The following is a 26,859-nucleotide window of genomic DNA, read 5'->3' as shown; positions in this document are numbered from 1 at the left end:
TTTTTTTTTTCAAGACAGAATCTCACTATGTCGCCCTCAGTAGAGTGCTGTGACATCACAGCTCACAGCAACCTCAAACTCTTGGGCTCAAGTGATTCTTTTGCCTCAGCCTCCCAAGTAGCTGGGACTACAGGTGCCCGCCACAATGCCTGGCTAAGAGGGAGGATTTCTTTACTTCAGGAAGTTAAAGACCAGCCTGAATAACATAGGGAAACCTCTTATCTATAAACAAAAAATTCTATCAGAAAAACACAGAAATATGATTGCTATGCTGCTTTTAGGAAACAAAAGCATTTGTTGCTCAAATGCAGTGCTTTATTCAATCATGCTTTTTTATTATGATTGATTCTGATGGTGCTGACAGTTATAAAAACGAATTCAGTCCTTTGGAGCATAAAAATAATACTATGGGCCAGCATGGTGGCTCATGCCTGTAATCCTAACACTCTAGGAAGCTGAGGTAGACTAGCCAAGAGCAAGACCTGATCTCTACTAAAAATGGAAAAACTAGTCCGGCTTTCTGGCAGGTACCTTTAGTTCCAGCTAATTGGGAGGCTGAGGCAAGAAGATTGCTGGAGCCCAAGAGTTTGAGGTTGCTGTGAGCTGTGATGGCATGGTACTTTACCAAGGGCAACCAAGTGATACTCTTGTCTTTTAAAAAAAGAAAACCATACTATGAAAAAACTGTTTTTATGGTGTGGTCACTACTATTGAGTCCGTCTTTTTAAATATTTTTCCTCAAAGTATTCAGAAACTTTAAAATAATTTGTTCTGGGTGAGATTATTTCCCCCTTTCTACAATAAAACAAGTTTCCTTAATTTTTTAATCTACACATCACTCTTAAATTGGAGTGTTTAATAAGGTCTGTGTCAATGAAAGATGATATTTGAATAATGAAAACTAAATAAGAAAAATCTTTCCTAAAGTAAGTAAATTGTCTATTTCCGGTATTCGGTTATGTGCATGGCACACGGGTCAGCTTAGCCAGGATAGAATAGGGAGAGAGAATCCTGGCTTCCTGTTACTCAGTGGCCGTGTGGCTGGGAAGAGGCCTTTCGAGTTGCAGGACCTTGAAAATGGGCGTGTGAGTCACTTAGGGTGACATACTATTTGCAAGCTCCATGTGGGAGTCTGAGGAAGGGTGGAGCAGGTTTGCAAGGCTTTTTTCTGCCAGAGGATACCTGGGGGAGACTCAAGCCAACTCTTCTCTTCCTGGTCACCTCGGGTCATTCTCCTTCCCATGGCTGAGCAAACCAAGCAGAGAATCCAGAGGGTACATGACAACTTTCAGGGAGCAGAACGCCCAGCTCTGCTGAGTGTGAAGCTGGCTTTAAATAGTCTGACCCGCCTTACAGAGTAGCTCTGAGGACTGAGGGAGACCATGTAAGAAAGTTTAGCTACCATGGGTGAAATTCTTCTCTTTTCTAACTTTTCTCTTCTTCACCTAATGAAACCTCTGCTGAAGCCGCCTCACCATACCAGCGCTGAAGCTTCAAAACAACTTTTCAGGGCGGTGCCTGTGGCTCAGTGAGCAGGGCGCCGGCCCCATATACCGAGGGTGGCAGGTTCAAACCCGGCCCCGGCCAAACTGCAACAAAAAAATAGCCGGGCGTTGTGGCGGGCGCCTGTAGTCCCAGCTGCTCGGGAGGCTGAGCCAGGAGAATCGCCTAAGCCCAGGAGTTGGAGGTTGCTGTGAGCTGTGTGACGCCACGGCACTCTACCGAGGGCCATAAAGTGAGACTCTGTCTCTACAAAAAAAAAAAACTGTTCAGTCAAGATCCGTGCAAACAAATCAGTGTAAATCAAATCATCACAGCAACGCCAAGGTGTGAGAGCCTGTGACCCACCGATGGCTTTTAAAGGAGCATGCTACGGAAACTGTTTTTGGTTCGCGGATGAACAGAATTTCCCGATCCCCTTACCCGCACCATTTAAAGCACGAGTGGGGAAGGGGACGTGAACTATACGTGTAAACACGAGATTGTTCTGTGACTCCAGAGCCAAAGTTCCCCCTTTTTGCTCTAAGTGGCGTCTAAGATCACAGAGACCCTTGCAGTCCTTATTTGGGAATGAACCCTCGCTAGACAGAAGGGGGAAAGGGTAAGACCAAAGTTCAAAAGAACGAGCAGAAAGGATGTTTTTGTTCGAACGAACTTCACCCAACGGCTACCGCCCCACCCACCTCTGTAACTCCCAGCCCTCGGGAGGGCGGGCGGCCGCGGGGTTCCCGGCCGAGCTGCTGGGTCCGCGCTGCAGGACGTGCGCGGGCCTGGAAACCCTCGGCGGGGCCACACCTCCACCATCCCGCAGGCCTCGGGGACAGGGGAGGGCCGGGCGGGGACCGCGACGAGGCTCCCCGCTCTGCTCCTTCCAGCTGCAAACTCGAGCTGGCGGAGCACGGGGCGAGCGGACGGACCGCGGAGGAGTCCGCAGTTTCCGGGAGGGTGGGGAAGCGACCCAACCCGGACGTAGCCCCCAAACGCGGCTTTCCGGGTCTCGCGACCCCGCGCCTGTGAGGGCGGGGCCACCCCCGAGCAGGCGGCCGCGCGGGCCCCACTCAGCTCGGTGGCCGGGGCGGGGTTTCGGGGCCGGGGCTCGGCTCGCGCGGGCCGGGGCGGGGCTCAGTTCGGGCGGGGCCGGGGCGGGGTCTCGGGGCCCGGGCTCAGCTCGCGCGGGCAGGGGCGGGGCGGGGCGGGGCCCATCTCGGTGGCCTGGGCGGGGTTTCGGGGCCGGGGCGGGGCGTCGGGGGCGGGGGCCGCACGGCCGGTAGAGCGGCGTCCGCGGCTGCAGCAGGTCGGCTCGCGGCAGGCTCAGGCCGGGCGCCGGCAACCTCGCGGGGTGGGCAAGCAGGGCACCCCCTGCCTGGCAGCCTGCGCCCGGGGGAGGTCGCCTGCGCGCGGCGGGGCCAGCAGCATGAGCAGCGGCTACAGCAGCCTGGAGGAGGACGCCGAGGACTTTTTCTTCACCGCCAGGACCTCCTTCTTCAGGAGAGCGCCACAGGGCAAGCCCCGCTCCGGCCCTCAAGTGAGTGGCGCGCCCCGGGCGCTGCAGCCCGCAGTTCCGGGGCGCGCCCCGGGCGCTGCAGCCCGCAGTTCCGGGACCCCGCGCTCCGGGCCCCGACTCCACGTGTCTCCGCGGGGCGCTCGAGGACGCTCGCGGGAGAGGAGTGGGGACGAGGAAGGGACTTCTGCCTTTTGGGGTCCCGGGAACGTGCCGGGAGCCAGTGCCTGTGGGCGTGGGGCTGCCCCGGCGAAGGGGAGGGAGGGCGGGAGGCCGAGGCCGGCTGTACCTTCCGCACCAGATGGCCTCTGCCGCTCCTCCCCGGGCCGCCGGCTGCGGGAGCCGCTCCGAGCGGGCGGGAGGCGTCCGTGGGCACTCCCGCGCCACCCCCCTTGGGTCAGCAGCCGGGTCCCCGCTTCTGCCCTCCCTGTCAGTGCGCTCTGTGGCCTGTGGCCCCTCGGGTGCTCCGGCCGGAGTGGTGGCGCTGAGCTGGCTCCCCCCTGGCCGTCATGGCGCTCCCTGAAGCCGCTGCTTGCGGGACTCGAGGTCGCGTGTTCTCGGCAAAGTCGGCGTTGTCGGTGCCCAGAGGTTTTGCAGACGAGCTCCGGCGAGAGCTGACCTTCAGCGGGTTCTTCCATTTTTGGAGGCCGCGCCCAGTGGGACGCGCAACTGGGCAGCTGGCGAGGGGACCTGGCGGGCCCGCCCGCCCGGGCGGGTCTGGGGAGGCGGAGCGGGGCGCTCGGCCGTCACACGCAGCGGCGAGGGGACCAACCTGTTGCTCGTAACAAACAACATAGACTTCACCCTGCAGTCCAGAAGCAAGAAAATCGTTCAGGGGACAGAGGCTGAGATTTGGTGTGTTTGCGTGGTGTGGTGTGATCTGTCAGGGTGTCCTTGCCAGACCTTTTACGTTTATTTAGCACTTTCTCAGATGAAATGCCTAAGATTCGGAAGTTCTAGTCTTCATCTTAAATCCCAAACCAGAAGGGGGCGGGAGGTGGTGAAGTCAAGCGCCACCGTTCAGCAGCGACAGCTAATCCCGAGTGGATCCGTCCGTCCTGTGTCCGGGGCGTCGGGCTGCAGTGTTTGCAGGTCATTTTGAGCGGCCTCCGAGTTTCAGCAGGGTGCGTCTTTAGGGCACGAGAGGGCCGCGAAGTCTGGAAGTCGAGGCGCCCCGCCACGCCCGCCCCCACCAGTAGTGGGAAGGTTTCCAGCCCTGTGCTTTCTTCACTTTCCTTTCCTTCCTTCTCGGCCTCCCTCTCTTTCCCTCCTGCACTTTGCGCGTTCTCCCTCCACTAACGTTGCTAGTTTGACTAGAAACTAGGCTATCCCAGAGGTGTCTGCTTACTGATCTCCAGAACACTTGCTGGATCTTGGATCCTCCAGGTGCCAGGGGAGGTGCTTTTTCACAAGGGCCAAAGGGTCCAGGTTGGAATTGTATGAGCATCCCTTAGTGCTTTGAAAAGTAAAGACCACGTTTTCTTTCTCCGTTTGTTTACATACCGTGTTTCTAGGTTGTGTGCAGTAACTTAGGTAATACTCATGGAGAATGTATATATAATATTGCTTATGTAGCATTTAAAATTAATCCAGCACTAATGTGTATTTTGAAGTGTGTGGTGGAAATCAGGACAGTAAAACGTAGTTCCTTGCTTGCGGAGTTTAATATGTGTTCTCTGAAGCTTTATTACCTGTATATTTCCCTGTCTAATAGGCCACATGTAAGGTGCTATTATAAGGGCCATTTTTGCCAGGTGGAGAAAACATTCTAAACCCTGCATTTTAGTGGGCATTATGATTTATTTAAAGAAATGACATTGAATATTTAAATTTTGTAATAATATTTGTGAATTAAGGAAGTAAAACTCACCATAAATATGAAGAAAAGCACTCTTGGTATAGGATATTTCTTTTACCCGAGATTAGTAAGGCTTGCTTTCTTGGTTTTATTATGCCAGGCATGAGTATAGGATAAGCACTTTTTTTTTTTGGAGACAGAGTCTCACTCAGTTGTTCTCAGTAGAGTACAGTGGCAACACAGCTCACAGCAACCTCAGACTCTCGGGCTCAAGTGATCATCCAGCCTCAGCCTCCTGAATAGCTTGGATCAGAAGCACCTACCACGACGCCCTGCTGTTTTTAGAGACAACATCTCGCTCTGGCTCAAGCTGGTCTCAAACAGGATAAGAACTTCTGACGTGTAGTATAGTAGTATAAAATTTATCTTTTGTCTAGAGTGGAAATATAGCGGTTGTCATAAGGCTAATAGTGATTTTTCTTTTGACGTTGCACCGTCAAATAGACAAGCTAGGGAAATGAAGTTTCTAGACCTCTTGAAAATGTCCAGAGAAAGCAAGATGTTTGTGGTAAATGCAGGATGAGGTAGAAAGGGTGGAGGGCAGGGTTAGATTCTTTCTTCTCTTGCCAGGCAGGGGAACATAGACCACCTGCTTTCTGTCTTCCAGAATAACAAAAACCTTATAGATATAGAAGGTTTATTTTGTACCCTATTTTCTGTAAAAAAGAAACAAAAGGAGGAAAAGGGTTAAAAGCCTAAGGGGTATAAAGGGAATGAACATATGGCCTTTTTTTTTTTTTTTTTTTTGTTCTTCCTGGAAGTTTGAATGTCACTGTATATCCCCAGGGCCCCAATCAGAACCTGACACCTCGTACCCAGCCAATACTAGTTGAATGAACGAATGCTTTGCTAATAATTGTATTATTATTATTTTTTAATAGGCATGTCTTGCTCTGTCTCCCAGGCTGGAGTGCAGTGGTGCCATTATAGCTCCTTGCAGCCTGGGACTCCTGGGCTCAAGCAGTCTTCCCTCCTCAGCTTCTGGAATAGCAGGGACTACAGGCACACACCATGCCTGGCTTTTTTTTTTTTTTTTTTAATTAAAGAAAAGGGGCCTTGGTGTGTGGTCCAGGCTGGTCCCAAACTCCTGGCCTCAAATGATCCTCTTTCCTCAGCCTCCCAAAGTGCAGGGATTATAGGTGTGAACCACTGCACCTGGCCAATAATTGGATCTTTATAATTTTTTTTTTTTTTTTTTTTGTAGAGACAGAGTCTCACCTTATCGCCCTTGGTAGAGTGCTATGGCGTCACACAGCTCACAGCAACCTCCAACTCCAGGGCTCAGGCCATATGATTCTCCTGCCTCAGCCTCCCGAGTAGCTGGGACCACAGGCGCCCGTCACAACGCCCGGCTATTTTTTGGTTGCAGTTTGGCCGGGGCCGGGTTTGAACCCGCCACCCTCAGTATATGGGGCCGGTGCCCTTCCCACTGAGCCACAGGCGCCGCCCAGGATCTTTATAATTTTTAAATATATCCTATTTTAAAATTTTCCCAAGAACCCCCTAAACTAAGCATTAACCTAATGAAAGATGAGTTATTGTTTGGTAATTCTGTAAGGCCCACACTGAGATAGTAGGGAGGCTAGAACTCAGGTTTTCTGACTCAGATCCCATCTCATTTTTGTTATTCTTCTGCTATAAAAACAATTTTAAAATTCCATTTTCCCTTTGCAAATATGGACATCTATAATCTAGGAGTTTCTTAAAAATTTCAACTCCCTGGTAGGCATATATTGTTATTACAGTGTCAAAATTCATATTTGTGGATTCACTGTGTTTCAGCTGTCTGCATTTCTGAAAGAACTATTAGGTTCTTCCTCATTCTCCTGTAATTCATAATTTGTCATCATTTCTGATTTCCCGACAAAATCAAATTACCTATAAATACAGAATATATTTAGATTGCCAAGGAGTAGAAATGGCCTAACATTATTAATATAATTCATTAGAACATGGCTTCTCACTTCTTAGCTAAGGTAGTGACCTTTCTTTCTGAGCCTTTGCTGGTTAATAGGAAGAAGGGTATAAGGTACTATTTTTGCTTTAGAGGTAGAATAGTCAGGAAGTCTTGAGAAACTTGAAATTGTCTTCTGAACCACTCACACTTTTAAAAATCTTATGCTGAAGAATTGTTTGATAATGTAAGTCTGGGGGCGGCGCCTGTGGCTCAGTGAGTAGGGTGCCGGCCCCATATGCCAAGGGTGGCGGGTTCAAACCCAGCCCCGGCCAAACTGCAACAACAACAACAAAAAAATAGCCGGGTGCTGTGGTGGCGCCTGTAGTCCCAGCTACTCGGGAGGCTGAAGCAAGAGAATCGCTTAAGCCCAGGAGCTGGAGGTTGCTGTGAGCTGTGTGAGGCCACGGCACTCTACCGAGGGCCATAACGTGAGACTCTGGCTCTACAAAAAAAAAAAAAGATAATGTAAGTCTGTGTGACTCCTCGTAGGGGCTTCAGATTTTCCCTTTGGGTTTTCTCCTTATTGTTCAGACATTTTGTGGTCCTTTATTTGGTTATATCTCACTGCTAGAACCAGCAGTGATGAGGTGCACTCTTCGTTAGCGTTTCCATTAGAAGTTTGAAGGCAGGTCACTGGGGTAAAGGAATGGTAGCAGTAACTAGCTTCTAATCCTGGAGTATCAGATGTGAACACTGGCTTCAGCCATTTTGACCATTGTAGGGTGATTTGCACAGCCTGCCTGCAGGTCTGATGTATTCTGTTTCTGAACGGTATTAATCCATTGGAATTTTGTGTTTGTGTGAGCAAAGCTCACAGAGTCATATTCCTTTAACTGAATTTCAGAAAGAAGTTAGTCCCCAGCCTTCTCTAATCTCGTCGATGAGGAATACACTCTTTATCCCATTTTTTTCTTCTGGCTAACTTGCAAGAGCTGGAATTATTTGGATAGTAGTGACACAAAACATTTTTGAAATGAGAGGCTAAAAATATCCAATAATGTGGTTATTCTTTTAAAACTTCCTTTGGCAGGCAGTTCATGTTATACTGTTAACATTCTTTTTCTGGGAGAAAAAAACTGGGGAGCTGACCAAATGCTTTCTGGTTTGGCCTCTTCTCAGCTGGCACCATGGGCACAGTGCTGGCTTCCCCGTCCTCAGATTGGTAGCTAGCTGTCTGTCCATCAAGGCCCCACTTTGAGACTTGCTTTCCACTCCTAATTTGGCCCAAGGGCATTAGCTGCCATTCCGTCTTCAGAAGGGCTGGTGAAAAGACAGACCGGGACGTGTGGGAGAGGAGAAGACCTTCTCTGTGTGACCTGCCTTGGGAACTTTGCCTGTTTACATCCTTGTGGTACTGAAGAGCTTCAGCGCTCAGTAAGAGATTGTTATTCTTCTGATGCTGCAAGGCCCAGCCTGTTGTTTACGTTCTGGTGTCATAGCCTTCACTTTTATGAATGTGTGTAATAGCTTCACCTAGTTAAACATCACTGAGACTGTAGGCATCCTGGCCTTCTCCCAGTTCCTTTCAGGATGCAAGTTTCCCCCTCAGAAGAGTGGCTGGTAGTGATTTCTCTTCTTCCTCATTCACATGTCAACGTAAATGTCACCTTATCAGAGACGTCTTCCTGAACCACCAACTAAAATAGCCATCCCTCTCCTCTCAAAGCCCTCAGTTCCTTTCCCTTTATAGCAAAAATTATAATTTGTTACTTTTTGTTTAATGAGGACAGATGCTAGCTTGTTATCCTAACACACAAAATAAATGCCTGGCACTTCATAGGTGTCTGAATGAATGAAAACCTCATTTTGGATGGATGTCTCAGTATTTGGTTCTGTTACTTATTTTCTTTTACACACAAGTACACACACTTTCTTCTCCTTCCCTCCTTTCCTTCCTTCCTTTCTTCCTTCCTTTCCTTTCTTTGTAGACAAGGTCTCACTCTGTCACCAATCTGGAATGCAGTGGTATGATCATGGCCCACGACAGCCTCCTGAGATCAAGCTATCCTCCTGCCTCAACCTCCTAAGTAGCTAGGACTATAGGTATGCCCAACCCTGCCCAGCTGATTTTTTATTTTTTTTCTGACACAGAGTCTCACTGTGTCGCCCTTGGTAGAGTGCTATGGCATCACAGCTCACAGCAACCTCAAACTCTTAGGCTTAAGCGGTTCTCTTGCCTCAGCCTCCTAAGTAGCTGGGACTATAGGCGCCCGCCACAATGCTGGGCTATTTTTTTTGTTGCAGTTGTCATTGTTGGTTAGCTGGCCTAGGCCAGGCTCAAACCTGCCAGCCTTGGTGCATGTGGCTGGGTGCTGAGCCAGCTCAGGTGATTTTTAAAGAAATTTTTTCTAGCGACAGGGGCTGCGTTGCTCAGACTGATCAAATTCCTAGCCTTGAGTGATCCTCCTCCCTCCTTGGCCTCCCAGAGTGCTGGGATTACAGGCATGAGCCACTGCACCAAGCCCCCCTTTCCAAACTAGACGGTAAGCCTTCGCAACATCTTACAGACAGAAGTCATTTACAATTGGATCATATTGGCAGTATCTGTTATTACCAGTTAGGCATAATTCACTTTGTGTATTTCCTTCTTGTTTTAAGAAAACTCATTATTTTGTTAATTTATAGAGTGCTATCTGCTAGACACTGTTGTAGGTTCTAGGGATAGAGTGGTGAATAAAACGGTCTCTAGACTCATTTAGTAATATTTTTAAAAAGCTTACCCAATAGACAAATACAAATATCTAATTATCCTTTAAAGAGTCTGTTTCTTTATGGTGTATTTAAGGAAACTTGGAACTGTTGACAGTTTTTTAGGAACACATCTATAAAGTGTGGTAAAGCCATATATCTGTTTAGGTGGAAATGCTGACATGCAAGTGTTTCCATGTGAAACAATCATAGTTTCCTAATGGATGTCCATGCTAAGCCCATTAGTCACGTAGTAGATGACAGAAACATAATCATCTTCAAGGATGGAGAATGCGATTAAACCAAGTTAATAACTCTCAGGAGAGTTAACCAAAATATTAACCAAAAATAATTCCGAGGCTGGGTGCCGTGGCTCATGCCTATAATCCTAGCACTCTGGGAGGCTGAGGTGGGTGGATTGCCTGAGCTCACAGGTTCAAGACCAGCCTGAGCAAGAGCGAGACCCCATTTCTAAAAATAGCTGGGCATTGGCTGGGCGCCTGTGGCTCAGGCGGCTAAGGCACCAGCCACACACACCTGATATACCTGAGCTGGTGGGTTCGAATCCACCCCAGGCCCGCCAAACAACAATGACGACTGCAACCAAAAAAAATAGCTGGGCATTGTGGCGGGCGCCTGTAATCCCAGCAAGTTGGGAGGCAGAGGCAGGAGAATTGCTTGAGCCCAGGAGTTGCAGGTTGCTGTGAGCTGTGATGCCATAGCACTCTACCCCAGGCGACAGCTTGAGGCTCTTGTCTCAAGAAAAGAAAAAAAAAATAGCTGGGCATTGTGGCAGGCGCCTGTCCTCCCAGCTTCTTAGGAGGCTGAGGGAAGAGAATCACTTGAGTCTAAGAGTTTGAGGTTGCTGTGAGCTTATGACTCCATGACACTCTACCGAGGGTGACAAAGTGAGACTGTCTAAAAACAAAAAAAAGAAGAAGTGGAGGTGGTCACAGGGTCTCACTCTACTGCCCAGGCTGAAGTTCAGTGGCTGTTATAGGCACGATCATAGCATACTATAGTCTTGAGCTCCTAGGTTCAAGTGATCCTCCTGCCTCGGCCTCCTGAGTATTTCAGATTTTTCTTTCTTTCTTTCTTTTTTTTTTTAAATTGAGACACAGTCTTACTTTGTCACCCTCGGTAGAGTGCTGTGGCATCATAGCTCACAGCAACCTCAAACTCTTGGGCTCAAGTGATTCTCTTGCCTCAGCCTCCTAAGTAGCTGGGACTATAGGCACCCACCACAATGCCCAGCTATTTTTATTTTTATTTATTTATTTATTTTTTGTTATTATTTAGCAGACCTGGGCCAGGTTTGCACCCACCAGCCCCGGAGCATGTGTTTGGCACTCTAACCACTGAGCTACAGGCGCCCAGCCTGTTTCAGATTTTTCTTAATAATTTAAACAGTTACTTCTGTTGTAGCTATCAGTTGCTTGTTAATTTTTTTTTTTTTTTCGTAGAGAAAGTCTCACTTTACTACCCTCGGTAGAGGGCCATGACGTCACAGGACTCACAGCAACCTCCAGCTCTTGGGCTTATGCTATTTTCTTGCCTCAGCCTCCCGAGCAGCTGGGACTACAGGTGCCCGCCACAATCCCCGGCTATTTTTTTGTTGCAGTTTGGCCGGGGCCGGGTTTGAACCCGCTACCCTCGGTATATGGGGCAGGTGCCCTACTCACTGAGCCATAGGCGCCGCCGCTTGTTAATTTTTTTTTGATGGAGAGGGTCAGATAATCTCTGTGAAGGATATCAGAGCCCATAAAAATGATTCAATTTTAAAATATATGTAAAAATATTATAGTTGGTTCTGAGATAGAAGTGACCATTCTGCAGATGTTCTGTCTAATACAGTAGTCACTAGCCACATGTGTTTATTGAACATTCTAAATGTGGCTAGCCTGAATTGAGATGAGCTGTAAGTGTAAAATATACACTGAATTTTGAAGACCTAACTACAAAAGAAAGAAAGAATGTAAAATATAATAATTTCAAAATACTACTTAATATGTTGAAATGATAATATTTTGGATATATTGGGTTAAATAAAATTAATTTTACCTATTTTTTTAAACAAAATTATACGCATGGCTTGCACTGTATTTCTGCTGAAACATTAGGATATGTGGTAGCCCTTGCCAATGGCATTAATCTCCATTGACTTGGCTGCACGTGGGTGGACTGAGGGGACAGCCAGGAAGGCAGGCAGGCAGGTTGTGGAGACTACACATCTTTTGAATGAACTTGGATGGAGTTGAAACACACTCTACACAGTAAGTATCACAAGAATGGAAAAGCAAGTATTCTGTGTTCTTTGTGCTAATATGAAACCAGAAGAGGAACAACTACAGACCCACAGGAGAGAAAAACACAGTTAAATTCAAGAAGGGGGGTGGGAGAAGTGGGGCGAGGGACTGGTGAGCTCTTACCTAACAGGCACAACAGGGTACACAGCACACCTGCTGGGTGAAGGGCTCAACTATAAGTTGGACTTTACCTAATGCAAACAACATAAATTCCTTTGTACCTTCATATTAATCTGAAATAAAAATAAAAAAGACTGTGTGTGTGTGTGAAGGGGAACTTACCCTTTTCTGTTAGGAATAGTTTCTTCTCAGCCTGTCTTGGGTTACACACCAGCACTTCAGGGTTGTGAAACTTGTGTGTGGAACTTCCCTCTTGTTTTCATGTAAGAGCTTGTGGGATAGAATTGACCTGGTGGGGGTCTCAGTCCATTTCTCCCTTCAGTCTGTAGAGCGAATGGGGCTCCTGTTTCGTAGTTATTAAAGCAGCAAGTTTCATATGCGTTTTATGGACTGTAATCGCCCACTGCTGCTATGGGACGCAGCCAGCTAAGGATAATTTACTAATCATACTATGTTGCAGCACCCAGTTCTCTCCCCAGATGCTAAAGAAAGTGAGATCATGAGAGGAGGAGAAGGAATTTGGGAGGTGGAGACTGGAAGAACAGATTTAGAAGATTTTGGATTTAGCAGATTTAGAATATAATCGGCAGAGGGTTGACTTGAAATTAGTGCAGGTTGAGCGTGTGTGTATGTGTAGACTCAGGAGGGGGTGTGTGTGAGTGTGTAGACTCAGGAGGTTGTGTGTTTGTGAGTGTGTGTGTAGACTCAGGAGGGTGTTTGTGAGTGTGTGTAGACTCAGGAGGGTGTGTATGTGTGTGTAGACTCAGGAGGGTGTGTGTGAGTGTGTGTGTAAACTCAGGAGGGTGTATGTGTGTGTAGACTCAGGAGGTTGTGTGTTTGTGAGTGTGTGTGTGTGTAGACCCAGGAGGGTAGTGGCTTCATTTCACAGTTGTTTATTGCGTACTCACAGTGTGCAGGGCCAGGCGCTGGGAATCGGTGGTAAACAAGACAGACTGAAATCTGCCCTCATGGAATTCCGTGGTCTGTGTAGGTTTATCCAAGCTTACCTACCCAGATACTTCATATCATGAAGTCACACGGCATTTGTCTTTTGTGACTGGCTTAGTTGACTTGGTGTGATGCCCCCAAGATTCGTAGCATGTGTCACAATGTCCTTCTTAAGGAGGAACCACTGAAAAATTTGAAGCCTCTCGTTTAAACCTAGAAGTATGGGATATTGCTGCATGAATCCAGCTATCATTTTGATATTGTATTTTATTGAATAGGAATTATTCCCCAAATATTGGAAAATTTGGATATTTCTAATTTTCGCTACTATAAGTAACATTCTAGTGAACATCTTGAACATAAACCTTTTCCATTATGGATTAATTTTTTAGGGTAGATATACGAAAATGGATACTTACTGATTATGAGGCTATGACCTTTTATGGCTCTAATTGTATCTTGCTAATTTACATCTGTTTTTTAATCAGTTTCATTGTACCTTTATCTCCATTGGATAGTCATTAAAAAGTAGAAGAAAATGTCAACAATTAAAGTTGATAAATAACCTTATTGTCATTTAATTTGTATTCCTTTAACCGACAGGGAATGTAATATTTTTCTACACTTCTGAGCAGGTCTTTCTCTGGGTGAGAATTGTTTATGTGGGTCTGTCTGCAGGCGGAAGTCCTGGGAGCCCTGCTGGCAGGCCCTGGGAGCACCTTCTGGGTAGATGGTTCTCCTTTTTCTTTGCGGTCAGATGAATTTCATGTTGTGTTTTGACTTACACTGTTTGTCCCAAAGGGACATTACATATTCTGGCATTTTGAAATACTTGAGAATGTGTTTCAGGCTGACATCACTGGAACTCAGCAGAATGTTTTGCTAGTGACTCCTGCCGTGACAGCATAGGGAAGGCATTCCTGAGGAGGAATCTCCCTGAACGAACCCTGGAGTGCAGAGGGTGGGGCGTTGGACGGCTGTCTGTTACTAATCATGTAAAAGAAAAAAGACCGGAAGTCCCTGTTTATCTTGAATTTCAGCAAATTTAGGAGCAGTTTTCTAACCACTCTGGTAGAAAATAGAGGAACCTAACTTACCTCAAATATACTAGGTCTTAAAAAAGGGCAGTGAGGTGGGGGCGGTGGGGGCTCATGCCTATACTCCTAGCTCTCTTGGAGGCCGAGGTAGTTCCAGACCAGCCTAGCAAGAGCAAGACCCCTGTCTCTAAAAAAAAACTAGCCGGGCGTTGTGGTGGGTGTCTGTAGTCCCAGCTACTTGGAAGGCTTGAGTCCACTTGAACCTGAGTTTGAGGTTGCTGTGAGTTATGATGACATAGCACTCTACAGAGGGGGACAAAATGAGACTGTCGGAAAAAAAAAAAGCCAGTAAGACAAACTGCTAGAAACCCCACTCCCCAAAGAGACTTTATGCTGTTTACCTACAGGCTTGGCTTACTGTCTTGTTAAAAAATTACAGTCAGAAAGGAATCTGGCACCGGCATCTACTGTGAGCCCCATTGGTGCCTGTGTAGAAAGGGTTGCTTTGTGTTATTTTTATATTCTGATGAGCTCCTACTTTGCCCTGATTATCTTTTTTCAGAAGATTTTTGTCAAGTAAATCTTTTTAAAAAGATGTAAACAATTATTTCTGACTTCCTGACAGTCTCTGAACCCTCCTTAATTCTCATCTTTTTTTTTTTTTTCTTGCAGTTTTTGGCCGGGGTGGGCCTGAACCTACCGACTCCGACTCCGGTACTTGGGGCCGGCACCCCACTCCTTTGAGCCACAGGGCCTGCTGCCCTCTCATCTTTTGTTTGTTTGTTTTTGAGATAGGCTCTTTCTCTGTTGCTAGAGCCCCTTGGTGGGGTCTGGAGCTCACTGTGGCCTTCAACTCTGGGCTCAGACCATCCTTCTGGCTCAGCTCCTGACTATAGACTCACAACACTGCACCTGGCTTATTTTTCTAATATTCTGTAGAGATGGAGGCCTTGCTATGTCGCCCAGGCTGGTCTTGAGCTTCTGGCCTCCCAAAATGCTGAGGTTACAGATGTAAACCACTATGCCCGGGTGGTTCCCATATTCTTAACTCAAAACAAGCTTGCTCTGAAGATTTCCCACAAATGCTTGTTTTGAGTAATGTTTTTTGATATTCTCCCAGCAGTATCATGAAAATTTATGTGTATGTGATACTGTTCTCAAACAGCGAAACACAACCAAAAAAAATTCATGAAATTAGAAAACAACAGATAAATGAATTACACAGGAGAAAAATACCAATACTAAAATGAAGCTCAGCATTCCTAGGTGTTGTACAGTTAACGGAGCATTCAAGGGAATTAAAATTCCATTGATTCTATTGGACTGCTAAGATGAGACATTAACAAGCTGTGTGGGTTTAGTCTGTGAGCAGATGCAGTTTTCATGTGAGAGGTAAATTCAGGGGTGCTCGGCTGTATGGGTAATTTCCCAGCTATGGGAAAATGTAAATATTATGTGGATGGTTTAAAGAAACAATAATATTACTTTTATCCATTTAAGGTCTGTTTCTGTTTGTTGAAACAGGCTTGAAGATTGCTTTTTTCTGGCCAGTATTCCTTTGGGGGGAAGGGGCTGCCCTTTAGATCTTCTGAAGTTTGCGCAGTGCTCGCTTACTGTCAAGAGGCACAGTCAGCCAGTGTGAGTGAGGTCCCTGGCCGGGGTTCGATCCTTGGCTGTCCCACTGGTCTCTGCTACGGGAAATTTGTGCTATGAACTGACCCAAATAAGTATTCCTGACGTTGGAGGGAGAGAGGACTTGGCAGGTTGTATAGGGGAAGCAGTATCTTTCAGAAAGGCAAACCTAGCATCACTATCAGCAAAGCAAATTAATATATAAATAATATCATTAATTAGTTAATTCATATAAAGGCTTGGAACAGTACCTGGCATATAAATAAGTGTTCAGTACAGATTAACTTATCTCTAATGGTATTAACATTATTATTAATTTTTTTTTTGAGACAAAAGTTTCACTATGTCACCGTCGGTAGAGTGCTGTGGCGTCACAGCTCACAGCAACCTCAAACTCTTGGGTTTAAAGCGATTCTCTTTCCTCAGCCTCCCAAGTAGCTGGAATTACAGGTGCCCACCACAACGCCCAGCTATTTTTTGTTGCAGTTGTCATTGTTTAGCTGGCCCGGGCCGGGTTTGAACCTGCCAGCCTCTTTGTATGTGGCTGAGCCAGTATTAACATTATTAATTATAACAGTTCGATAGGAATTTTTGGTAGGAAATGTGGTTCAGTGGAAAGGTCTGGGGATCTAGAGTTGGAAGGCTCTGTCTTAGTTTTGCACCTGACATTTATCAGCTCTGGGAGCTTGAGCAGTCTCCGTAATTAAATTCCTTGAGTATTAGCTTTTATAATTTTTCCCCTTCCAGTATTAGCTTCTTTCAAATAGATACCGTAGAGAGGTTAGGTTAAATGAGAACTGTGTGTGGAAAGTATGTCTAGGTTACAAATTGTTACGTGTGGACAGGCACAGCAGCCCATGTGTGTAGTCCCAGCACTAAGGGACTGAAAGTCTCCTTTGCCTTTTCTGTGTGTGACAGCAGGGCCCAGTTGCTGTCTACCTCAGAAATATCTTGCTCTATAAGCTTACACCTTGCTGTTACTCTGTAAACTTATCTTTCTCTTTGTGGATAAACTTTGTTTCATGTTTGCCTTACTTTGGGGTAAAGCTGGTCATTTTTCTTTCTTTTTTTTTTTTTGTAGAGACAGAGTCTCACTTTATGGCCCTCGGTAGAGTGCCGTGGCGTCACACAGCTCACAGCAACCTCCAACTCCTGGGCTTAGGCGATTCTCCTGCCTCAGCCTCCCGAGTAGCTGGGACTACAGGCGCCCGCCACAATGCCCAGCTATTTTTTTGTTGCAGTTTGGCCGGGGCCGGGTTTGAACCTGCCACCCTCGGTATATGGGGCCGGCGCCCTGCTCACTGAGCCACAGGCGCCGGCCAAAGCTGGTCATTTTTCAACCAAGAGCCCTCCAAGAACCAAGGATCCAGGCAGCTGCCTGAACCCCTGACATTTTAGACCAGCAGCAGCCTTGAAACTGAGTTGTGTATGAAATCCAAAAGCTGTGCTTTTCAGGTGCCTGTGTTCACTAGCGCTGGCCCGGGTTGCTGTACTAACACCTTAATAGTGAGAAGCCTTAATTTTCTTGCTAAAAATAAATAAGTAATTGTAAAAAACAAAAGAGAAAACTGTTACATAATTGTGTGACAGCATCACAAGTATGTTAAGAAACTAATGTGAAATTGTTTTCTTTTAATCCTGTTTTATTCAAATTGATCATAAATTCTCAGCCTATTACAGTATTAGAGGTAATACTTAATAGTTGTTGAAAATGAACTTATTCTCCCACCTTTTCTATATCTGTTTTTAATCTGCAAAGTGGTGACTGTGTTTGGGGACTTGAACAATTGACAGCTAGGTGATTGTGCTGATGACAGCGCTCTGCTACTTGGGGAACGAAGCTTTCCAGCTCAGCATTGCATGGCCCAGGCGCTTGAGTGAGTTTCTTTTTAAGTTCTCGAGGTTGTCCTGTCTGTGAGCTTCACGACTCTCGGGTTTACTGTGTTATTTTCAGCGCTAGCTTGCTTCCTGGCACAGATGATGGGGCGGCGGGGTGTGTGTGTGTCCCCTTTGATGTTTGTTAATTGACAGCCTGCTTTTATTTGATCAGATTTGTATCAGAATTATAATCAAGAGAAGGAAGTTGGATGAAGGCAGTGAAACAGATTTTTTTTGGTTTCCGGAGGAGTAATAATAAAACGGTGGCAGCAGCTTCTGTATTCATGCAGAAGAGAGACAGGTGAAGCAGCGGCACCCTGGGCCAGGGCTGCCGAGACCTGGGCCTGGGTTTGGTCCTTTGTTAACCAGAAGAGGGGCCTTTGGAAGAGCTGCTCAACCATCTGGGGCTTCAGTTTCTTCCTTAAAGGTCCTGTCCAGTCCTGAGACAAATGCTTCATTTATTCTGGAGCTGAGTTACTGCTTGGTTGGAAGGAAAGTGAGAGTGAGAAGACTTGGTACAGATTCACCCATGTATTGAGATGACAAGTGAATTAGCTTAGAAACACCTGTGTTATGAGATGGTGGGGGGGGAACCCAAGTGAATTGATTGGTGCTTGAGAAATGAGTGGACCGTGTAAAATTCTTGTTTTTCCAAAGGGGGCCATGGGTGGTATGTCTCAGTTCATCCACATGCATGCAGCGCCAGCGGGAGTGCGTTTCATGCGCACCAAAGCAACAGGTGACTGTTACGAACTTTCATATCGCAAGGGTTATACGTACAGTATCAAGAGCTATTTAAGGACCAGGTGCAGTGGCTTACGGCTGTAATCCTGGCACTTTGGGAGGCTGAGGTGAGTGGATTGCCCGAGCTGATGGGCTTAAGACCAGCCTGAGCAAGAGCGGGACCCTATCTCTAAAAATAACTGGGTGTTGTGGTGGGCACCTGTCGTCCCACCTACTTGGGAGGCTGAGGCAAGAGAATTGCTTGAGCACAAGAGTTTGAGGTTGCTGTGAGCTATGACACCATGGCACTTTACCAAGGGCAACAAAGTAAGACTCTGTCTCAAAAAAAAACAAAAAAACCCAAAAACTATTTAAGTAGGAACCCACCAGCAGTGCTACATTCCACAATGTCTGGGCAGGATGAACCTGCCGACCAGGATGCCAGGGCAGTGGGTGGATTAGCTGCTGTGCTCCTGGAAGGGTCTGACTCGTGGGTCGATGGATTTGGGAGTAAGGAAGTGTGTTCATTTTCCTTTGAAGATTTAGCTTTTGCATTTGCTTCTGCGTCTCCTTCATTTCAGCTGGTCTGCACACACTCTTGCTAGGTAAAGTTCCTAGAAAACCTCTTTTAGCAAGTTAAATTCTATCATGAAACGTCAGAGTCTGTCGTCTAACCGCGACCTGTCCAATCTTGAGCCTTCCTGAGACCCTGTCGCTCTGCCTCACCGTCTGGAGCAGCTTCACTTCACCCAGTTCACTCCTTCTTGTTTCTTACCCTGTTTTGTCCTCAGGTTGCCATGGTTTTACTTAAGTATCACCTTTCTGGAAAATGAAAACTGAAGGCGAGAGACGTTTGCCTTTACAGGGCAGGTCACGTGACGTGTGTGTGTGGTGATCCGCTTGACTCGTTCTCGATGGTGTCTTCCCAGGGAAGGGTCAGGTTTCCCTGGAGTCCTTTCTTCTCACGTGTCCAGCTTCATATTTTACTTCAGGGGATATTTCAACAAGCCCCTGTGGAGAAAGGTGGTTCCTTAAAATTGGACTTTTAAGGCGCAGGTGGGAGGATTGCTTGAGCTCAGGAGTTCAAGACCAGCCTGAGTAAGAGCAAGACCCCGTCTCTAAAACTAGCCGGCGTTGTGTGGGCACCTGTAGTCCCAGCTACTTGGGAGGCTGAGGCAAGAGGATCACTTGAGCCCAAGAGTTTGAGGTTGCTGTGAGCTGTGATGCTACGGAGCTCTACCGAGGGCAACAGTAAGACTGTCTCCAAAGCATTTTAAGGGATTATTGATATTTAGAATAACTCCAAAAGAATGGACTAGGTAGAATAGTTCCTTTTAACGTGAAGAGTCTGACACGCCGCACTGTTCTTCTAGCTAGAAGGAACATGCTTAAATACATAATAATACAATTTTATTTATTTATTTATTTTTTAAACTTTTTTTTATGTTTATTGTTATTTTTTGTTGTTGTTGCAGTTTTTTGGCCAGGGCTGGGTTCGAACCCGCCACCCTCGGTATATGGGACCAGCACCCCACTCCCTGAGACACAGGCACCGCCCTTATTTATTTTTTTAAAGAGAAAAGGTCTTGCTCTGTCACCGGGGGCTGAGTGTGGTGGCACAATCTTAGCTTGTTATAAGGCTCCCTCCGCCCCCCGCCCAGCTCCTGGGCTCAAGTGATCGTCTTGCCTCGGCCTCCCAAATTTTTGTTTTCAGCCATGAAAAACACAAAAATATTATTTTTCCAGCAACTCCTTCTCTTTTTATTAAACACATCCTAGTGTTCCTGGAGTTTTCTGGTACATTTTGGGTGTGTGTTGTGATAGTGTAAAGAGATGGCTGACTTCGGTAGCTGCTCACATTTTGTATTTGTTTTAATTTGAAAAGTTGGCCTTTGAAAATGTATAATGTGGGTGGCACCTGTGGCTCAGTGGGTAAGGCGCCGGCCCCATATACCGAGGGTGGCGGGTTCAAACCCAGCCCTGGCCAAAGTGCAACCAAAAAATAGCCGGGTGTTGTGGTGGGCGCCTGTAGTCCCAGCTACTCAGGAGGCTGAGGCAGGAAAATCGCTTAAGCCCGGGAGTTGGAGGTTGCTGTGAGCTGTGTGACGCCACGGCACTCTACCAAGGGCAATAAAGTGAAACTCTGTCTCTACAAAAAAAAAGAAAATGTATAATGTGTAATAATGGTTTATATGAACTAAAAGATTGTTAGCATTTTGTGGCAAGTAAAAGGATTAAATTTCCAGATCCTAAGTTCATGTCACCAAAAAGGATAAAGATATGTGTATAAAGTTAAAAAGCTGCTTGCAAATAGCTATACTTTCCGCTGTCAGGACATGTGACAGGCAGTCATGTGCCCATCTGAGGAGTATGTGCTAGCCAGTCCTCCTGGCCAGTTGCTTGTTAAGTGGGGATGAAGGCAGAGAGAGTGGGCTGGCTGGAGACCCTGGGGAACTGGGAGGATTTGGTAACATTGAATGTGGGCACAGGGGTGGTGGCAAAGGAGGAGGGGGAGGGGTGAGGTGTGGGTTTCTGGCTTGGGTGCCTTGGAAGATGGTGCTGCAGCCCCTCACTAAGAAAGGGAATGAGCAGAGAGTGCATTTGGGAGGGAGGGACATTTGGGCTGTGAACGCGTGGCATGCACCCAGCAGTCGGTAAATTTGGAATGCATAAATCGGGAGCGTTTCTTGTCCAGGAGGTGGACCTGGTCTGCAGAGAGGGCTTTGGGATTGTTGAGCCCTGAGCTTCAAGAGCGAAGGCTTTGTTAGGGATGAGTGCTACAGAAAAGTCGAGGAGGACTGCGGTGGAGCTTCAGTAGGTGTCTGGAGACCTTGAGGAGAGTCCCCCCAGGGAACAGTGCTGAGGGGCATGGGGAGACTGGGTGGAGGCCACTCTTCCATGAGGCCGGCTGGCATGGAAGAGGCCACAGGTCACGGGAGGATGCAGGGTGGTTGTCATTGTTTTTGTTTAATTTTAGTTGACAGCCACTTGAGTGGAAAGGAAGGCTGCGGGGTGGGGCTGTTGAAGGAGGTGAATGCCTTCACCCTGGGAAGGGTGGCGGCATGTGGGCTCCAGCCAGAGGAGGACTGCTCAGAAAGAAGACGGCTTATTCAAGGTTGGGCAGGGGAGGAGTTCCACCTGGATCTGTGTGTGATACAGACGGAGGTGGCAGGTGGAAACTGGGGGCCATGGAGAGAAGCCCACTAAGGCGGTGGGGGGGGGCGGTGCTGGGGCATCTGGGGAACCGGCTGGGTCGAGGCTGGAGCAGGGGCCCTTGCCTGCCAGCCTGAGGACTTTGGATTCTGTTTGCTGAGTAAGAAGGATCGTTTAGGGAGCAGTAAAGTGGTCAGACTGATGACATTGAAACCAGCAGCAGTTTATGGCAGAGTTGAGAAAGAGGGGGAAGCAGGGTTATGTTTGGGAGGCTGTTGCTGTAACCTGGGGAAAGGTAATTAGGACTAGAAATAGGGCGGTTACAAGGGGAAAGAGAGGTAAGGACTCCAGAAGCTGTGTTGGCACATTGGCACCTGATTGACCAGGTTGAGGTGAGGGAAGGAAGTAGAGGAGGGAGGAGGAGGAAAAAGCGCTGAGAGGATGGATGGCCTGCCACTGTGGAAACAGAGCGCCTCGGGGGGAGAGGGCAGGTCAGGGAGGTGCGGGAGCCGGAGTGTTGGCCACACACTGAGCCTGGGCAGCATCCAGCAGGCACCCAGAACCAGGGTCTGAGGCCCAGGGCAGGCATCTCACAGATGGGACAAAAGAAAAGTAAAGCTTGATGTGGATACGGACCAAAGAGTAAACTTGGCAGACTGACCATGTTTTAAACTTTCTTAGAAAAAGCCTATGCTGACCAGAATGTGGTCATGTCCCCCAAATAGCTCAAAATTAACACAACAAAAATAAGTTAGAAAATATATTCAAGAAGTTTCAATAGAAATGCTATTATCTTGATCAGGCTCTTAGTCTTAGAATCTGGTTTTATTTTAATTAATTAATTAATTTTTGAGGCTCACTCTGTCACCCTGGGTAGAGTGCCGCGGAGTCATCATAGTTCACAGCAGCCTCAAGCTCCTGGGCTCAAATGATCCTCCTGCTTCAGCCTCCCGAGCAGCAGAGACTACAGGCACCTGCCACAATTACAGGTGTGAGCCATTGTGCCCAGCCCTTCACTGTTTACTTTTTGATAAGAGACTACAGAAGACTGATAGGAATGAGCTAGCTGTATTTTTGAAAAGTCTTTGAAGATGAGACATTCTGAGTGTGGTGACATTGCATTTTATTCCCCGGTTTTGATACCAATGGACAGATACTTTAGATACTCTAATACAGGGTCTAGGGATGTATTAAAAATCTATCTCTTTGGGGGGAGATAGGCTGATTACAGTATATTTTAGCTAAACACTGACTTGTAGTGCCTTGCTTTCATTGGCCATAAAGTCTACGTTTTTCTGCTTTCCTTCCCAAAATGCATTAGCAAATAATACTGCTATTCTGTGGAAATGTTAATTAAGAAGAGTACATTCTGGGCGGTGCCTGTGGCTCAGTGAGTGGGGCGCCGGCCCCATATGCCGAGGGTGGTGGGTTCAAACCCAGCCCCGGCCAAACTGCAACAAAAAAATAGCTGGGCGTTGTGGTGGGCGCCTGTAGTCCCAGCTGCTCGGGAGGCTGAGGCAAGAGAATCGCATAAGCCCAAGAGTTAGAGGTTGCTGTGAGCCGTGTGACGCCACGGCACTCTACCTGAGGGCAGTACAGTGAGACTCTGTCTCTACAAAATAAATAAATAAATAAATAAATAAATAAATAAATAAAAAAAAAAAGAAGAGTACATTCTTTAAGTCTTCTGGAATTTCCACAATGTGGGGGGTACTGTAGAATTTGTGTAGGGATGTGTGATTTGATTTGTTCTCCCAACCTCTGTTACTCTTCTGTTCAACCACAAAGGGACTTCAGAAAGTTTGTGGAAAATTGGAATTAAAAGATAAAAATAAAAAACATAAACTTTTTTTTTTTTTAATGTAAGCTCCATCAAGTTCAAGACACTGTGTGTGTAAGCAATGATACCAGCCATTTAGTCCGTCCCTAAGGAACTAAAGATCCTGGGAGTCTAACCGTGTCAATGCAGGCTTTTCCGTAGTTAATAAACTGAAGGAAAATGGGTGCTCTTCACAGATTTTTTTAAGATTAGGAAGCAAAGGCTTGGCTCCTGTAGCACAGCAGCTAGGGCGCCAGCCACATACACTGGGGATGGCGGGTTCAAATCCAGCCTGGGTCTGCCAAACAACAGTGAAAACTACAGTAAAAAAGTAGCCGGGTGTTGTGGCGGGTTCCTGTAGTCCCAGCTACTTGGGAGGCTGAGGCAAGAAAATCGCTTAAGCCCAAGAGTTAGAGGTTGCTGTGAGCTGTGATGCTACAGCACTCCATGGAGGGTGACATAGTGAGACTCTGTTTCAAAAAGAAAAAAAAAAAAAAAGATTAGGAAGTAAAAAAGTCAGGAGGAACCAAACCAGGACTGCAGGGTGGATGCCTAATGATTTCCCATGCAAACTCTTAGGAAATTTCCCTTGTTGATGGAGTGGCGTGAGCAGGAGCTTTGTTGCAGTGGCGTGAGCAGGAGCTTTGTTGCAGTGAAGCTTTCCGGGGGCATTTTTCTGCTAAACTTTTGGCTACTTTTCCCAAATACTCTGGTAGTAAGCAGTTGTTATCATTCTTTGTTCCTCCAGAAAATGAACAAGGAAAATGCCTCAGCATCCCCAAAACTGTTGTCATGACCTTTGCTCTGCCTGGACCACTTTCACCCCTTGGTAGCTGCTATTTTGATTGTGCTTTATTTTCAGGCTTGTTCTGGTAAAGCCGTGTTTTATCGCCTGTTCAGATTCTTCAAAGTAGGCTTAGGATCTTGATCCCACTTGTTTAAAATTTCCATCAAAAGCTCTGCTCTTGGCTGCAGCTAAGACGGGCCCATCATGTGGGAGGATTGTCACCTTTAATTTTTCAGTCAGAATCGTGTGACTAAAGCAGTGCCGTCTCTGCTGCTGATCAAAGGTCCTTGCCAGGTCCGTGCAGACAGGGAGAGTGTTTCCTCGGTAAGGATGCGGAGGGCGTGCTGCTGCAGGCTCTGTCCCCACTTCTGTCCCTTCTTAGGACGAGTTATCCATTCGTGCTTTGCCTAAAGCATCCGTGATTCGTCTTCTTCCACCCAGGCTTCACTGTAAATTTGATGTTTGTTCTTGCTTCAATTTTAGCAAAATTCTTGTTGCTGTTTTCAAATGGATGTCTTACCCTCTTAGGGCCTCAAAATAGATCCTGTTCAGCCATGTTAAAATAATTTAGTATGAGTTTATTTTGGTGCCCCAAGTTTTTGAAATCTGTGCATAGTTTTTTTCATACTACGCATTTTCCATGAAGTTTTTAGACTCCCTGTATCTGTATTCCTGCTTTTGTGATATCAACAAACATTTAGTACATGCTTTTTTAAACCCAGTGCTCTGGAACCCAAAGGAGAACCAGCCAGTCTCTGCCCACAAGAGCATGTGGCCTTGTGGAAAGTCGTAGAGAGCCACGTTCCTGCTGCTGCCGGTGCCGGCGGGAGAGCAGTGAGGAGCCCATGCTCATGGCACACAGACAGCGTCTTTGCCTGAGCCAGCTTGTTTCCATCTCACCCCAGCCGGTGAAGGGGGACAGTTGTTCTCTGTACAGTGCAGAGGCAGAGAGAGGGTAAATGGTAGCTGGTGACAGGAGGAATCAGGATTAGAAGCTGGGCAGTCTGGCACGGGAGCCTACAGTTTTAAAAAGCGGTGAACAGTTGGGGAAGCCACAGTCCAGTCAGGGTAAGTCACATTAGCAAAGGTGTCAGGGGAGGAGGACTCAGTGCAGGGTGTGGGGGTCAAGGGACAGTGGGGGGAAACTCACAGGGGCTGTGGTTAAATTAAGGCTGGGTGGGCTAGTCTGAAGTCGGGTAGTGTGACCTGAGCTCTTCAATTCAAGACCAGCCTGAGCTAGAGCCAGTCCCCATCTCTAAACATAACTGGGTGTTGTGGCGGGCACCTGTAGTCCCAGCTACTCTGGAGGCTAAGGCAAGAGAATCACTTAAGCCCAAGAATTTGAGGTTGCTGTATGCTGTGATGCAATAGCACCCTACCTAGGGCAACAAAGTGAGACTCTGTCTCAAAAAATAAAACAAAACAAAAAAGAAAACAAATGCATGGGTTTCTGACAGGGATCGTCTCCAGGGATAGGTGGGTAGTGTGAGTAGTTGCTTTCCAGAAATAGCGCAAAGTGTATGTCTAGCCAGGGTAGTTCTAAACTAGGGTGTTCCTTTCTACTCTTTTCTGCAGTTATAAAATCAGACATTTCTCCTAGAGAATCCCAGATTGAAATAGAGAGGAAATTAGCTTTGAGCTATTACATTGTTAAGGTTTCTTAAAGTAGGTCAAAATGTTAGGAAAGATTTTTCTTTCTTTGCTATTATAAAGTAGTTCAGGCACACGTTGATTATATAGTAGTAGCACAGATACCTTGTAGCTGCTGTGAAGTAGTTGAAGCCCAGGGGTCTCACTTCCTGGTTTTGTTTCCTCCCTGCTGTTCCCCTGGTTCGTTTTTTATCATTGCCATTCACGTACTTTATACTCCACTACAGGGAGCTGCGTTCATCGTGACAGTGTCACTGTTTGTGATTTTTTAAGTCTTTTATTTTATTTATTTATTTTTACAGAGTCTCACTATGTTGCCCTGGGTAGAGTGTCATCACAGCTCACAGCAACCTCCTGCTCTTGGGCTTAAGCCATTCTCTGGCCTCAGCCTCCCGTGTAGCTGGGACTCCAGGCACCCACCACGATGCCCGGCTGTTTTTTGGTTGTAGTTGTCATTGTTTAGCAGGCCCGGGCTGGGTTCCAACCCGCCAGCTCTCGTCTATGTGGCCGGCGCTCTAACCCCTGAGCTACAGGCACTGAGCCTTTTTAAATCTTTTAGAAGCTGTGTCACTGACACAGTGTGTGTGGAGGCCCGTGGGTGTGGAGGCCGTGTCACTGAACATGTGTTTTTTTTTTTGTTCCACTTTGTTCCCCAGGTTGGTCCTACAGCTCAGCCTGCCACAGTATATCCATCTTCCTGTTGATGGTTAGCTACTTAGTATTTCCTCTCATTTTTCTCTGTTACAAACAACATTGCATTAAACCTCTTTCCCTTCACGAGAGGAGCAGCCTTGCTCAGTCCCAGGGAAGGGTTGTGTCTTCACACTCACTAGCTTCATGGCGGCCTTGCTCAGTCCCAGGGAAGGGTTGTGTCTTCACGTTCACTAGCTTCATGGCGGCCTTGCTCAGTCCCAGGGAAGGGTTGTGTCTTCACGTTCACTAGCTTCATGGCGGCCTTGCTCAGTCCCAGGGAAGGGTTGTGTCTTCACGCTCACTAGCTTCGTGGCGGCCTTGCTCAGTCCCAGGGGAGGGTTGTGTCTTCACGCTCACTAGCTTCGTGGCGGCCTTGCTCAGTCCCAGGGGAGGGTTGTGTCTTCACGTTCACTAGCTTCATGGCGGCCTTGCTCAGTCCCAGGGAAGGGTTGTGTCTTCACGTTCACTAGCTTCATGGCGGCCTTGCTCAGTCCCAGGGAAGGGTTGTGTCTTCACGCTCACTAGCTTCATGGCGGCCTTGCTCAGTCCCAGGGAAGGGTTGTGTCTTCACGCTCACTAGCTTCATGGTGGCCTTGCTCAGTCCCAGGG

General features: G+C 47.1%; 1 protein-coding gene across 4 annotated transcripts in view; it reads left to right on the top strand.

Moving 5' to 3' along the window:
- The first annotated feature begins 2,733 nt into the window (after positions 1-2,733).
- RASSF3 (Ras association domain family member 3) overlaps positions 2,734-26,859 on the top strand; it is a 70,421-nt gene continuing 46,295 nt past the window's right edge. For all 4 annotated transcript variants that reach the window (XR_008373338.1, XR_008373337.1, XR_008373336.1 and 1 more), the window contains exon 1: positions 2,734-3,025. Coding sequence is in view for 1 of the 4 variants with exons in the window: in XM_053556358.1 (XP_053412333.1) it covers positions 2,915-3,025 (111 nt within the window). In the remaining 3 variants the exon portion in view is untranslated. The remainder of the gene's footprint in view (positions 3,026-26,859) is intronic.

This window comes from Nycticebus coucang, chromosome 12 (assembly GCF_027406575.1).
Source record: "Nycticebus coucang isolate mNycCou1 chromosome 12, mNycCou1.pri, whole genome shotgun sequence".
NCBI classification, from domain to species: domain Eukaryota; kingdom Metazoa; phylum Chordata; class Mammalia; order Primates; family Lorisidae; genus Nycticebus; species Nycticebus coucang.
Note: the sequence above shows the minus strand (reverse complement) of the source record. Positions and strands in the feature narration are given on the sequence as shown.